This window comes from Engystomops pustulosus, chromosome 2, assembly GCF_040894005.1.
Source record: "Engystomops pustulosus chromosome 2, aEngPut4.maternal, whole genome shotgun sequence".
Classification (NCBI taxonomy): domain Eukaryota; kingdom Metazoa; phylum Chordata; class Amphibia; order Anura; family Leptodactylidae; genus Engystomops; species Engystomops pustulosus.
The window spans coordinates 64,092,663-64,108,367 of NC_092412.1; the positions used below are offsets into that span (position 1 = coordinate 64,092,663).

Consider the following 15,705-nt stretch of genomic DNA (forward strand, 5'->3'; position numbering starts at 1 on the left):
AATGGACCAGTTTTGCGTTTTATAACCTGACATTTTGTTTGCTATGTGTAGATTTGAGGCTTTTTGACATGTCAGGTCCAAGGCACCTAACCCTTTTCGGCACATTAAAATAGCCTTATAAAATCCAATCCTACAAGTTATGTGTCACACTCTGCATTGCTTGGCTGTACAATATATCTGACCTCCGCGGAAGAATCTCAAGGTAAATGCACACTATCAAGTGGAAGACTTTGTCACGGCAGAAAAAGTATCCAAGTTAGGGATGAACTATGAATATGATCAAATATTACCTCTTTCATCCAAGAAAGCAACACAGTTCTTAATGAGAAAGTAATTATTTATGGGGGTGGTGAGTACCTACCACCGGTATTAACAACCGTAATGATCATGGGCCTTCTACTATTTCATATGACATACTCCTAGCTGGGCAGGGTTCCTCTTCTTGAGTAAAACATACACAGACATAAAAGTTATTGGTTTCATTAAGTTCTTACCTATATTTAAAAAAAAAAAACTATTAACACAATTCTCATCTACCGAGAAACACTTCTCCTACCATAGTCGTTTTAGTGTTACAAACTCCCCGCCCCCTTCCTCGTATTGCCCCTCCCCCACCCAACCGTCAGCAAGGAGGAGAATTCATTATAACACACTATAAAACCTGCATTTCCATTTTTACACAAGATTTTAGAAAACAAAGTTTGATAACTTTTCCACTATCTACTTACAGACTGTAAGGTCCAGTCCTTTTAGAACATTTAGCAGCAACAGAAGGTTTGAAAGCCACAAGGGAAAAAAAGAAAGTATCATAAAACAAAGAAATAAAGCTTAAACTCCTTGGCTGCTGGCCTTCTTGTAGCCGGTTCCTTTCATGGTAGAAGACAACTCCGACGAGGGAGAGCGGAAGACCATCGCTTGTATCGGATTTGGCAGCAATAATATAAAAATCTATAAAAGCACCAGTTCAAAAAAAGTACAATTCAAAAAATGTAGCATTTTTATTTAACCCATGTCATTTGCCATGGCTATTGTCTTACAGATGCACAAGTCATAAGAGATACACGTCTTGTAATGGGTTTGCTGGCCCGATCATGAGGATGAACTAAACTCCCCATAAATGGATAGCTATATGACAGGTTTGATAGTGGAGGCAATGCAATTAGTGGTTTTCTAGATAATGAAAGTATAGGACGGTTAAATGGACAAAGCTGCAATACTCTGTTGTCTCATACACAGTACTGCATATAGGATCCATGTCGTAACTCAACTAGATGTTCATGCGTTTTAAAGGCAACCTGTCAGGGCAATTTGGGACAGTAAGCCACCCACATGTCCTTATGGACCGGTGGTTTAGTGTCCCAAATCGCCCTGTTGAATTTTTGAAATGTGGTTAAAAACCCCCCTAAACTTTATACTCACCTCCGATTCTTCAGCGCTTCTGCATTGCAGGTAGTGATGCCAGCATAGTACACCACGGCTTCACTGTGCAAGCCCCATAGGTACATGCACAGTGAAGCCCGGATCACTTGCCTCCCTGGGATCTTAAGATGTGAGTCTGATGTTACTCCACATCTAAGTGAGTATAAAACTTTTTTTTTTTTTGCTTTTTCTCCACCCACAGCCCAAGTTCCATTTGGAACCCTAAACCACAGATCCACAAGGACCTTTAGTTGGTTTAGGGTCCCAAATCAACCTGATGAGTCTTCTTTAAACAAGGCTTCTATACCACCACAATGGTCCATGATATGCAATTAGACAAAACTATGTGGGTCACAATATGGTGCATGATACGCTGAAACAATGCACACATTCATATCAGGAAAATGAAAGTCGCTAATTACTGGTAAGACAAACATCAAGTCCTTATTAATAATCCATACTGGACTGGCCATGATTCCAAATGACAACTCCCCCCCTAAAAACAATGAAACTTATACACCTGCTTCCTGTGAAAGGTTTTACATTTGGCCACATCGAAGGTTGTGGTAGAAACCAGAGGTCGTGCAGCAACGCACAATATAGGTTTACGAATGACTTTGGATATATATTAATAGTCATGTAAGGGTGGGGAACCCTGAAATTAGTAGTATAGAGATGACTATGGATTGTAAGATGTTGCCTCTCTGTGCATGATCTTTAAGACCACTGCTATGCTGGTCGAATCCTTCCTGCCCTATTCTATATAGAATATTCTGTATTCTATGGCACTGCACATCTTAAAGGGAGCACAAATGACGGCTGTCTCCATAATCATAATGCATGCATCCAGAGAGCTTCACAAGAGGTCACAGTGGGGAGAGAGGTCCATCTGTAACTAGGGGTCGTATGGGGACCACCTGTAATGGATTGTGAGATCCTGCTGAAATTGGTGAGATCATCAAATAACACCAAATAAAAGTGATTCAAAGGATTCAAATATGTTACAGGAACTTTTTTTTTGCATGGTAGATGTGTAAAACAAATGGCTAGGTCTTCATAAGATGTCAGTGGACACCTTGATATGCTCTGAAAACCAGACATAGATAGTATTCTGTCTATGTCACCCATTGACGATTTACAGGGTAGATAGACTTTTCCATGTGAGCTGCAGGGAGTGGGACAATAAGAGGCCATGTTATTGGCTCCATTCATACAACCACGATCCACAGTAGTGTGAATAAAGGCTATTATAGAGCAGTCTAGGGTTTCCGCATTAGTTTCTGTTTCATAATGGGGCACATTGATAAAAAGGGAACTTGGACGTAAAAATATAACAGAAAATGAGCCACATAGTCAATAATATATAATGTCTCAATGATTCCGGGGTAATGGCCGTTAACAGAATCACTACACAGACCAAGTTTTGTAAAAGGAGCCGGGACTCAATCCAGCTGCAAAGTGGTTAATACATAAATAAAATCTACTATACAATGGACATGATCAACCTTATCCATAAAGATGAATGCACAAACAATGCTTTTTCCTTACAAACTCTCAAGGTAGTTTAATAGCAAATAATAAGTCCTTTCACCACAGAGGAGAATTCTCCATGAATGACAACATCAGCCAGGGTCTAGCAGCAAGTCTCTCATGTGTCCATCAATGACTACAGTACATCTGCACCACATACTAAAGTAATAAGGCACTCGGAAAAAGAGGGTTAAACAAGTGACAGATGCACTCCTGTAACATATAAAGTCTTCAGCTTATCGTCACACACACAGAAACAAGCAGCAACGCTAGACTGTTCTCTGACAACACCTACGGAACAGCCCAACACTATATCATGATGGAGAACACAAACCTCTGCCAACTAAGCATTGATGCCCTCAGCGCCTGCCATCGTGATTCCATAGTTATACATCAGGCAAATGACTGGACGGTTAGTGAAGCTGCGCCCACCTTATCTATTATATTTTGCCACTGTGTAAGCAAAACCAGACCAATCAAACTGTTACTAATCTGTAGAAAACATAAAGTGATCATGTGACGGGCCACAACCCAAAAACATATTTCTTTTTGGAGAAATCTATGGTCAGCTTTAGGCTGACACTGCAGCAACCATTTGACTGGGATGGTAAATTCACAACAAATTTTTCCTAATGATTTGGTAGGAAGTTACACAAGCATGTATGAAATATTTGGATGGCTTTGCCTATATTATCGGCATGTCAATCAATCTGAACATGAGAAAAATGTAGGCCTCTACCTCTTTAGAGGTACATAAAGTCCCAATGGCACAGTACTAAGGAGATATTCTTTCCTAAGAGGCACTGAATGGCCATAACAGAAATAGATGAGCGCCAAACTAATACGGTCAATAAGAGGAGTGGTCATGTGAAAGAGTAGGGCTGACTATACAAGGAACAATGTTCATGGTCTACTGAAAATAGTTGGTGAGCACAAATCCAAAATAAGAGCAAATCATTCGAGATTCGGTTTGGTGAAGCTTTGCCAAATTTTTTTAAAAAACTGGTTATGGTCCAATCTAATCAGTTTGAACAAATGTTTCTGGAAATTGGAATGTAACCGAATTATAAACACATACAACTATATAACATATACATTTTTTTTTACCACTAACCCTAATGGAGTTATATGCCGATTTCCAGGACAATTGGAGCAAAAATTATTTGTTTAGTGAAGTGAAACAGAAAAAATGTGGATTCAATTCGGTGGAGAAAAATTGGCAGATTCATACTACATCTATCAAAAATTGTATAAAATGTATATCAATCAATACAAATTTGTAAATTAGGGAGTATAAATCTCAATTTATAAAGTTCAAATTTAGCTTAATCCAGAAATAAAGCTGATGCATTCATGTGGCAGGTGAGACATCAAGATCTTTGTTTGTTCTTTGGCGAGGTTACCAATTTCTAAATCTTAACCCAACTACAGTCAGATGGATGAGAACCATCCCACATGATCAGTACCACTATTCTAAAGAGAAAGCCCATTTCATTGTTGGTGGCCCTGTTGAGTCAGTCCATCTTCCACTATGAAGAACCAGCCTAGCAACAAGTAAAGTCAAATTGCCCAAGACCAAGAAGTTGGGTTTTGCATCTGGTGACTGCAGTGGATGAGATGTATCATCCAAGTATGAGCGTCTATCGTTTTCAGACACAGAAACATCTCACACAACCATCTCCTTAGAAATATCCTAACATTATATGTACAGCATCCTACATTATATGTACACACATAAATAAAAAGCTGTTTTCTACTCCCATTGTTTATATGTCAATGACATAGAAGTCAATCCTATCCATTCCATATGGCACTCTGTGTTTCCCCTACATTTCTCTCACTGTTATGGAGTCAACCAAAGGTAAGGTGACAGATACTAAAACTAAACTCAATAATTTTTCAATGTCATGTAGAATATCAATGTAAACCATATAAAAGAAGTCAGTGTAGGGTGTGCATGTTTAATATAGACTGTCAATGGTGTAAAAACATCTTTATCCAGTGGCATCTGACCTGCCACCCACTTATGTCGGTAGAGCCACTTACAGACTGACAATAGGTCACCCCCCACCACCACCTTACATAATTCAAGCTCTACATTTCAGATGATGGTGGAGGAGGCGTCGAGAGAAGTGTCACCTTTAAGAAAATAGGAATGTGACCTCAATGGAACGGACTAGACTAATATCTATGAAATGATCCATGATCAAGGAAGACAGAAAACACACTGTATTGCACTGTGGGATGTATGGAGGGATGAAGTGTTATATGTCCCTTTTATGGCTTTTTAAAAATCTTTGGTAACATATTGATATATACAGTCACAAATAAAAAAAACAAGTCCTTCTACTTTTATGACAAAACACATCTGATCCTACATCTACTCAGCTTATCTGTGGACACCAACTGTACAAAGCACGGCATGCCCCCCTAAGGAAGACAAAAAGATTTAGTCATACATCCTCCTATGGTCTGTATGCTATGCACATATATACACTATATCACTACAACAAGCAGGCCAAAGTATAGAACAACAAAAACTGAGCCAGGAATTTCATTGTATGCAAGTAGCCGATCAAACAATAAGGATCCACCCACACAAGCGCACCTGATGCGTATCATGAAGCGACACGCCGATGGGAATGAATACTGTACAGTTATGAGGAGTTGTGATTGAGGAGGATGGATTTGTTTTGGACAGTCACAGGTTAAAGGGAATTTTGTGCGAGGCTTATTCTTAGCACACAGATTATATGAAGAACTTTTATATCAGAGCGAAGATGAGACTTGTTTAATAATGTATCACACGGCAAAGTCTTCCCAGTATCTTTGTCCTAGGAAGCGAAATATGTGAGCCCTGCTATCAATCACACACTCATTATAATACATCTACAATGCTTTATAACATTACCCAAATCTCTGGCACCAGACCTATAATACCCAATGGATCCAAACAGTCGATGTACCTGAAGGCCAGGGCTGGAGCCTAACCTTTGAAGTTAGTTACTTTTACAGTGCGCCTTCCGCCTATCTACTGGGTCACTCCACCGGGTGTTTTATTCACCACTCAGCAACTTTCGACTACAAAGTTGACTTTAACAGCTTGACAGAGACAACTTTCTTATTGAAAACATATTTTTGGTGAATAAAACACTGTGCTGTACTGCAGTCCTTTTACTAGTTATTGGATCACATGTGGGCCATCGACGAGCTGCGGGCACCCTCCTCATCCGATACAACTCTGAAGGGTATGCTGTCTACATTGTCTTCCCTATGTACTGGAAAACGTCAGAGAAGAGCTATAGCCCCCATTATACAGATGTACACATGGAGAGAGTGTTCTTCGGGGCTGCAATATTTCATACAGAGCTCTGTTATCATACTATCTTGTAGATGGAATAAAATAGGATAACTAATGTTTGGACACATAAAAGGGAAGGTGGTGGTTCCCATCAGGGCCCTAGTAGTGATTTGGAGACGGGTCTGTAGGGCTGATTTAGTTTGGCCTATTGACACTGAAGATAAAGTAATTCATTCATCTTGTGTCTTGAAAAACAATGCAAAACAAATGAATAAATAAAAATATAGCCTGCAAAAATTCCCATTTCCAAAATGGATCACAAATGTGACCTAGCAACTGTCCAGATGTCTTAATCCTCCATCCAACCATTTTACAGGGTCATCATAATAACCCAAAACTTTCTTAAATTATGCTTTGTCACTTAAAAAACACTAAAACAATGAAAAGCTGACCTAGACTGCAATGCCCTGGACATTTTATATACATTACACCGTGTAAATAAATGAAGATGTATTGGAAGCCCTAACAAGCAGACCCAAGAAATATGTTATGTACAATCAATGCCAACAAAAGGGGAACTATTCTCCCAAAAAAGTGAGAACATTGAAACCAAGTAGAACCCAAAAACTAAACCTGGATAAGATGGATTACAACAGACCGCATGTGCTGAGGAACAACCGTTTTCTATCTGATTTTTCTCCTCCTTTCCAAGGATTCAAAGGGAATCTGTCTGCAGGTTACACCACACAAAGCTGCACATGTTGTTAGGAGCAGCAGGACTATGAAATGTGGATTTATATTGCAGGATTGTTGTTTCTCCAAGTGCATTAGGAGCTTGTCCTCAAAATGATGTGGTGTTAAGTTTATGCTTCCCAAAGGCTAGTGTAAAAGTCAACTAGAAGCCTACTACAGCACAGAGCAGATGGGAATGGCTACGGAGTAGAGAAATGCAGAAAGCTCAGGGCACAACAGTGTGAGGACATGACCCCATTATACTGGGAGAAACTACAATTCTAAATCCGAATGTACATTAATTTTTTTTATCCCTTGCTTCTATGAACAACAAACACAAAGGAATTACTAAACGTCTCTCCCATCTGCAAAACTGCTGACAGGTCCCTTTTTAAGATGTTATTTACTTCAGATCACATTTAAGCAGCAACAACTTTTTCTTTGGAAAGTAGAAAATTATGAGGAAGACTGTGTAGCTCTAAGCTTGAGCTAGACTTACAGAAAGAATCATCAAATGCAAATACTAAAAACTTTAGAATCCCAGTACATACTAAAATACAACCTGGATGAGCCAACAGAATAAAACCCATCTTATTTAGGTGTATAAAGCATGGTGACGAATATAAATATCCTCATACAGACTAACCTTCAAAGATGTCAATCTTACCTTACCTGCTGTTTGTATGGGAATCCTTATTTCATGTCATTAGTCTCCTATGTGTAATGGTCAATGTATGCACAATGGGTTAATATCTTACACACATTACAGACATGAAGGTACAGTTTTCAGTTATCAGCAATTATCAAAATAAGAATCTGATTTTCGTCAGGTGAATATAAAAGCAAACATTGGCCATAATTAGTATGGTGAGTGGGTAATATTACAGTGCTTGAGGGCCACCATGCCGATAAAAGAAATGTTGGCTAACTAGTTTTATGTGTATGGTGAATGTTCCTAGACAGAACATGTTCGAATGAGTACTGGGGAGTCATACCCAATCCTTAGTTGCCAGAAGTGATAGGCTACTACAGAGGTATTTGGCCATGGGTTACTTTACTATCCCCATTGAAAACACATGGATGGGGGATGGGAAGGCATGGATGTGAGGTGTATGGGAACTTAACTCAAGTGAACTTCATCTTGTTATTTTAGTAACTGCTGATACCACCCTCTTTAGAACTAACAGATTACACTAAGGCTGCATTCACATTAACGTGTGACCGCCTTACCATAGTACAGTAGGCACACGTCGGCGCCGGGCAGAGGAGCAGGGGGTGAGCGCTCCTCCTCTCCAAAGAGAAACATGGGGCACGGCGCTGTATTCCGGGGAAAGATAGGACATGTCATATCTTTTCACGGGGTAAGGAATGGTGGTGCACTTGCGCTGCACCGTACTGATCCCGTACGGCGCCGTGGGCCCATTGCCATCTATGGGGGACGTGTATATACCGTATATACATGGGCCGTATATACATCCCCCATACAGCAGTGTGAATGCAGCCTTTTTTTTCTGAAAATCTCAGCCCAACCATGTCAAGAATTACTGTAACAGTTTCATAGAGAGAGGCATAACTTAAAGCAGCTGGACCGCAACGTAACATCTTTACCAAGCTAAAATCTATTGTGTGCAGGTGGCCTAAGACTCAAGAGCCTGAGTACAAATGAATCCTCAAGTTACGCCTCTATCCATAGATTTCTCTCTGATTCTGTATACTGAGGGGATTAAACCCATGGACACATGTACCTAATAAACCAGTAACTTAATGTTTGAGGGTCCCTAGCATTGGTTTTACAATGAAGGCCAGCATATCTCATTACAGACCACACAGCTGCCATGAATCTTCAGCTTCAAGTCAACAATAACAATGTATGTGCACCTTTAAATGAAAGCGCCAGATTATTTAAAGGTCTCCTCTGGAGAATACACATTTATGAATGGTCTATCTCTTATAAAAGACTGAAGTCACCGCTGTTCAACCTATCACTTGTGTAATATTTTTCAGTTGCTTGTTTAAACCTCCCCACAATCCTAAAAGCCTAGTCTTTAAAAAGTTGGCATCCATTTTCGATTTTCTGGGCCTAAATGCCATGGCTTCCATTTGGAAAATATAGTCAATATTGGTGACAGGAATTGAAAAAAAAAGCAAAGACAAAAATGCAAACAAAAGAAAAAATCACCTTCCAAAAATGTTTTTGCATATCACTTGCATCCCTCCTTTCCCCTCCCCCCTGAATCCCTACCCTCCCACCCCAAAAATAAACAAATAAAAAAACAGCCACACAGTCCTTTAAAAAAAATGAAAAACAAAAATGGTGTCAGGCAGCAAAATTGCAACTTCCCCATTGCAGTCTCTGTTTCGCATACGGTTCGCCGCTTATGTCCTGGTGCTGCGCTTTCCTTGTATGTCACGCATTTAAATAAAAATTAAAAAAAAAAATATTCTACGGTAAAAAAATGACAAAAAAAATCTTCTTATTAAAATAGAATTTGTTTTTTATGCTTTGTTGGATTTTTTTTTATTTTTTTGCTCCTTTTTTTCTCTTTTTTTTTGTTCTTTTTCGATTTTTTTTTCTTGTATTTCTCAGTCAAGATTTGAAAGTCTGTTCTGGTTTCATTAGGTTTCTTGAGTTCTCTTTTTCTAGCTGCTTTGGTTCCTTGGAAGTTTTAAAGTTTATTGCAGTAAAAATGCTTCTTTGCAAAAGAAAGAAAGAAAAATATTTTTTTCTTCATTCATCCCCCCAGCGTGTTTATTTTTTTTTCCTTTTTTTTCAGTTATCCCCTTTATTCAGTAAAGCCTCATGTTCAGCCCGCAGCTCTCCATCCGGTCACTTCTTGGGCTGACCCATATTTACGTGTGAACCTAGCAAAGGAATGACATTAATTCATTAATGATTCATAAAGTGAGTAGAAATCTAAAAAAAAATCGAAAAGTTCCATTATAGTAGTGTACTGCTTTGTATACAAATAGAAACCTTCCTAAGAATAAAAGTTACGGTACTTATATAGTAATATGAAGGAGATTCAGATCCCTTTAATGTTCCATATTTAGAATTTTTTTTGCCATTGATTAATTTTTCCTTTTACTAAGTAAAATTACAATGTACATTTATTCTGCACGTCTGTACAATTATGTAAATATTTCACTTTTCTTATAACTTCTGATTGCGTTTTATTCCAAATATTATTGGAATTTTATTTGTTTTTGACAAATAAAAACTTAGGGAACTTTGCAATCATTTGATTTTTCATACATATAAAGTTTTAGGCATAGAGTCTACCGTATTTACTCGAGTATATGCCGAGGTACCTAATTTTAACACAGAATCTGGGAAAACCTATTGACTCAAGTATAAGCCGAGAGTGGAAAATGCTTTGTTCACAGCCTACACCTAGTATATAGCCTGCAGCCCCCCCAGTACATAGACAGCCAGCACATGCCCCCAGTATATAGCCATCAGCCCCCCAAGTATATAGCCAGTCCCTGACACCTAGTATATAGCTAGCAGTCAATGTCCCCTTGTATATAGCTAACCCCTGCCCCCTAGTATATCACATGCAGCCCCCCTGCCCCCTAGTATATAACCAGTGCCTGTATATACCCATGTATATAGGCAGTAACCCTCCCTAGTATATAGCCAGTGCCAGCCCCTTATTATATAGCCAGCAGCCCCCCATTCCAAAAAATAAAAAACTCTGTACTCACCTTTCTGAGGCCCCCGCAGGTCCTCTTCTGGCCCCACTCAGTCTCCCCGAACGCTGCCATTGCACACACCATGACGTCAGCCGATGGCGGCACACACATTAGGATGTCAGCAAGTGGTAGACATCATGGTGTGTGCAATGCAGCAGGGACCCAGGGATGGAGTCGGAGCTTCATAAGACAGAAGAGCGTTAGAAAGGCGGGCACAGAGTTGTTTTCATATAGACTCGCATATAAGCCGGCTTATACTCGGGTATATACGTTGTTTAAAATGGAATTTAATATAATGAATCCGAAAAGGAACTTCATTGTAATTATTGGGTCTTTTAGGGTAGGCCGTCTGTTATGCCTTACAATTTTCTAACTGTACAATCCCTTTAAAAGAGTATGATTACTGAGGCTTCCCCCAACCCAAAAGTAGATACGAACTAAACCTCATATAATAGACGTTATAAATGAGATGTCACCCTGAGACAGAGTTAAAGGAAATCTACATCAAAATTAAACAAAATAAAATTATGCCAATGAGCCAGAAGTGCTTGGGGGGAGGGGGTACCAGAGCCCCTCCATGCTGTAGCCTCATAGTCTGTTAGACTTTTCCCCCACTATGTAACATTTATTTTAAAAGTTGATTTTAGAAGGAAGGAGACCATGGATAACAAATATAGGAAGATCATCACAGTCACTGTGCCTGGACCTATGAGTAAGTGTCTGTGGTTTATTTAATTATTAATGGTAGATTTATGCAATGATGCCCATTTCCAGAGGATTTAACAGCAATCTTGAAAATAGAGCTCCAGTTCATACATATGGGAAATGACCAAAGCTGAGACGGGAATATCCTTTTTACAAGAATTGTAGGCCTGCGAGTATTCACAATGACAACCAATAGGCACCATGCAATATTGATATGGAAGTCGAGGGAGGAGGTAGCCTCCTATGATTGTTACCAAGCATTCCAATGTAACAGTTACTATAAACCGCAGAATCTGAGGGGAAAATTAAGTATATTTATGCTATCAAATAACAATCCTCACATCATATTTTGTGACATGATATATTAGGGACAACTACTTTACGTTTTAGCACACTATGGGGGAGATTTATCAGAAGTGTCTGAGAGCAGAACTGTACTAATTGCCCATGGCAACCTATCAGAGCGCAGCTTTCATTTTCCCACAGCTGTTTATAAATTGAAAGCTGAGCTCTGACTGGTTGGTATGGGCAACTTGAACGATTCTGCTCTCAGACACTTCTGATAAAGCTCCCCATTTCATTTTACAAGTTTCAGGTTCACATTTTGGTCAAATACAAACGTCAGCAAAAAGTAGAGCAATAATGTATCCTCCCTGGATATTCTACTGGAATCTTCCCAAGTAGACATCCTTATTCTTACCTGCACTTTCTCTCACTGGTACGAATAAGCTGCGTGTTCGGTGGTGGTTTCCACGGCAACTTGTTGAGGCTGCCCGCTGCTCTCCTGAGCGAAACAAATTATTAGGAGGAGTCTGTCGGATGTAAAATGCCCTACTTTATCTATATACCAAGGCTGCAAGCAAATTACTGCAAAAGTAATGCATAAAACTAACAGGATGACATAAAAAAACTAGAATCATCATTTGTAAAGGAAACATTACAAATATATAAGTGATGATAAATGTCAAGCTCAACATCTTTATGACCCTTAAATCACTAATTGCTCACCTCTATGGAGACAGTAGAAGGCACGGACGGGTACTGGGGCAGATAAGCCCCCTGCATAGCGGCTGCAGCTGGGATATACTAAAATGAAAAATAATAAGAATGAGGAAATAGTTGGAAGCTTTTAGATAAAACACATTAAGGATTTTGTCCTTATTCAACTCAAGTGTCCTAAACAGACCAATCTATTTAGTGGCTGCAATAAAAATAAAACAGTTCTTGCGTTTCTGGCAGTTTTTTTTTTTTTTTTAATGGTTTTCAGCCTATGCACAGGTCATTGTGAAGGGAATGGGAGGAGGTGAAAATAAAATGGCTGCTCAGTAGTGATAATTACAGAGCAGGAAGGATAAGCCTTTTATTTTTAGCCAGTTTATTAAGGGGTAACATATAATTAAAACCAGTCAGCAAGATTCCTTAATAAGTTAAATAATTAAAAAATCATAACTAAAAGATTCAGAACAAATTAAATACATTAACAATGAGAATGGACTCTTTAATACACCCATTTAAAGGGGCGACTAATAAAATTATGTGACAGCTTAAAATCCTTTCAGCTGGTAGCAAAAAAAAAAAGCAAGAATACCCCACTCCAGACCCCATTACATACTTAAATTTCCCCACAACTCAGCTATTCCTAACCAAAGGAACCTGTGATCGGTCACTGGTCAAGGTTGGCTAAAAACAGCCGCAGCTGTTACTGAGCAGATGTTATAGGCCATCCCACAGGTAAACCTATAACTAAATACCCCCCCCCCCCCCACAATTTCTAAAATACAGGGAGGACCAAAACCTGAGGTAAATTTACCTCAAAATGGCAAATAAAATGCGCTTAAACTTTGAAAAGGAGGGAGATGGAATGATGCCATGAGGGTCGACCCACAATTGGTGCATTGCCCCATTCCATTATCGCGAGAGGAGGAGCTTGCAGGAGATCTTCAGATGTGAGTTCCTAAGATGTCCCGAAAGCTTGCTTGTAGCATCTTATATTTCCGTTAGCCATTAAAAGGACTCACATCTAGGCAAGTATGCATTTTTGTTTTTGTAACATTTTTTAAACATAGAGCCCTTATACAGGTCGATTTGGGACCTCAAACCACAGGCCCATAAGGACCTGTAGTTGGTTTATGGTCCCAAAATCGACCTGAAAGGTCCTCTTTAAGTGGTCAAACTGAAAAGTGACTGATCTTTTTTTTTACCATAGTGAGATTTTTGCACAAAATGTTTTAACTTTTTACCTTATGTGCCTTGCTTGCCACTTGTGCAAAAAGCAGGTATAAAAGGGAGACAGGGCCTAGCAGAAGAGGTGTGGCCACCCATGGCCTGACAAATTTACTATAATTTATACCACAAGCTAGCTTTATTTATAGCTCCTAGCTGGAACATGTCTTAACTTCTGGCATGCAGAGAACAAGATATTCTTCTTCTTAATACATTTGGGGCATCTCATTCAATAACACAGGAAATCAAGACTGAAGCATGACATGCCAGTCTTGATAAATTTCCCCCATTTACTTAATTTTACACAATAACGTTTCTAGGGACACATTTCTTTTAATAGTCATTTCTTACCGCTCCCGTGCTCCCCAGTGACAAATGTCCCAGCTGCTGAGTCAGGGGTCCCATCATGGATGCAGGCTGGATGGAAATAGCATGGTCCATAGTGGGAGTGAGGACAGTTCCCTAGAAGACCAAATGAAAATGCAAGGCATGTCAAGTCTTGTCATCCTGTATCTAATCTGAAATCAATGAACTATGATCATTTAGATTTACTTAATCCTCATCTAAAGGAAGTTAGAGTAGAAAATTATCAAGTTCTTATGTGTATGCCATGGGCATCTCATCTAGCCTACCAGGTACCTACACAGTACTGATGAGGAGCAAGAACACAAAAATAATTCCATCCACAGATGGGTGTCGGGTTTTAAGACTCTGTAATGGGTCAGAATTAGATTTATAGGGCAGTCAATTACAGTATTTTTCTGACTATAAGGTGCACTGGATTATAAAGCGCACCATATTATAAGGATGAATGACCAGCAGGTGGCAGACCTGTGCACAGTTCAATGCAGCTGTTGTCTGTAAACACGGTTCACCTTATAGTCAGAAAAATACGGTAGGACAAGTTTTCTGCCTTTTGAGTAACAGCAAATTTTCCAGAAAGCATTGCTTCTAAGACATTTAGGATCTCCACAAGGAAATACATTATCTTTCAAAAGCTTTAGAATAGGATTCATAGTATAATCTCCAGTCATAAAAGAGCAAAGTAAATTACAGGTGGCTGTTACTTACTGCAGGCTGCATGAGGTAAGACTGATGATGCATCCAGGAAGGATTGTGAACCTAAAAATAAACCACCACAAAATCTATTAGTCTAATTATTATTTCGAGGTACATAAAATTAGGGCAACCATTTATCTTAACCCGTACCTGATAAGAAGAAACAGGTGATGGCAGGTATGGGGAGAGGGCTGCCTGAGCGATCACCCGATTTGGGGCAATACTGTATGGGGTGGTGTAAAACCTGAAATACACAAAATATTGAAATAACATTAAAAAATTTGTAGTAATATGGCTACAAAACCATTGCAACCAAGAAGAATTTTTATCAAAACTACAGTACACATCTGTGCCCATTGGGGCTTCAGTCCCATCCTCTTCCTGTAATATATGGCTCATGCGTTAAGTGTGACTGCTTCATTCTGTTCTTGTTAGCCTGAACACTGGTTTATTCTTTCCTAACTATCTTAATTGATTTCCACCACACCCATTAGTCCCCTGTGGATTTTGTTCTGGGTTACAAACAATTAATCAGCTAGATGGACAGAATGTTCCTTTACTTTAATTTCAGCCATGCCTGAATGTCAGAGATCTGAACTATCTCATGAAAGAATGGATATTTCCTTCTTGCTTGCTTCAAGTTTTATTTGGAGCTACCTGGCATTTATTTTTTGGACTTCTTTGCCTGTATTCCGATTCTGTACTGCATTTGTCCTCTTGGTTCTGACCTGTATTTTGTTGACTACTCTTTGGTGGTTACATTGACCAGTCTTTGTTTCTGAGTTTGCACTTTGGCGCAGAAATGTAATACCTACCGATTAGGGTAGACTGAGCAACTGGGTGGGCAGAGATGGAAAGGGGGTTTTAGTATTAGGGGTCTAAGTCCTTGTCTGTCCTTTCAGTCCACCAAGGCTGTTTCCTTACACAGCATAACATAACACATTAGGCTTTGGATCTACCATACAACTAAACAATAGAAAAGCATGTTGGTTCACCTGACGGAGCACATTGTCACAATTTTATCTATATATAGTCAATCTAAA

General features: G+C 39.2%; 1 protein-coding gene and 1 long non-coding RNA gene across 7 annotated transcripts in view; both read right to left on the bottom strand.

Moving 5' to 3' along the window:
- Positions 1-974: 974 nt before the first annotated feature.
- Positions 975-9,224, bottom strand: LOC140117852 (uncharacterized). The gene is made up of 2 exons (XR_011853091.1): positions 2,431-9,224; positions 975-2,173 (listed from the first exon to the last, which is right to left on the bottom strand). It is a non-coding gene; the product is annotated as an uncharacterized lncRNA (long non-coding RNA).
- Positions 9,225-9,230: 6 nt separating this feature from the next.
- RBMS2 (RNA binding motif single stranded interacting protein 2) overlaps positions 9,231-15,705 on the bottom strand; it is a 72,788-nt gene continuing 66,313 nt past the window's right edge. For 4 of the 6 annotated variants that reach the window (XM_072135009.1, XM_072135008.1, XM_072135006.1 and 1 more), the window contains exons 9-14: positions 14,813-14,906; positions 14,675-14,725; positions 13,955-14,065; positions 12,389-12,466; positions 12,081-12,156; positions 9,231-9,844 (exon numbers count right to left, since the gene is read on the bottom strand). In XM_072135009.1, the coding sequence (XP_071991110.1) occupies positions 9,810-9,844; positions 12,081-12,156; positions 12,389-12,466; positions 13,955-14,065; positions 14,675-14,725; positions 14,813-14,906 (445 nt within the window). In that variant the 3' untranslated portion in view covers positions 9,231-9,809. Of the gene's footprint in view, positions 9,845-12,080; positions 12,165-12,388; positions 12,467-13,954; positions 14,066-14,674; positions 14,726-14,812; positions 14,907-15,705 lie in introns of all 6 variants that reach the window. The other 2 variants (XM_072135010.1, XM_072135007.1) reach the window with 1 other exon arrangement.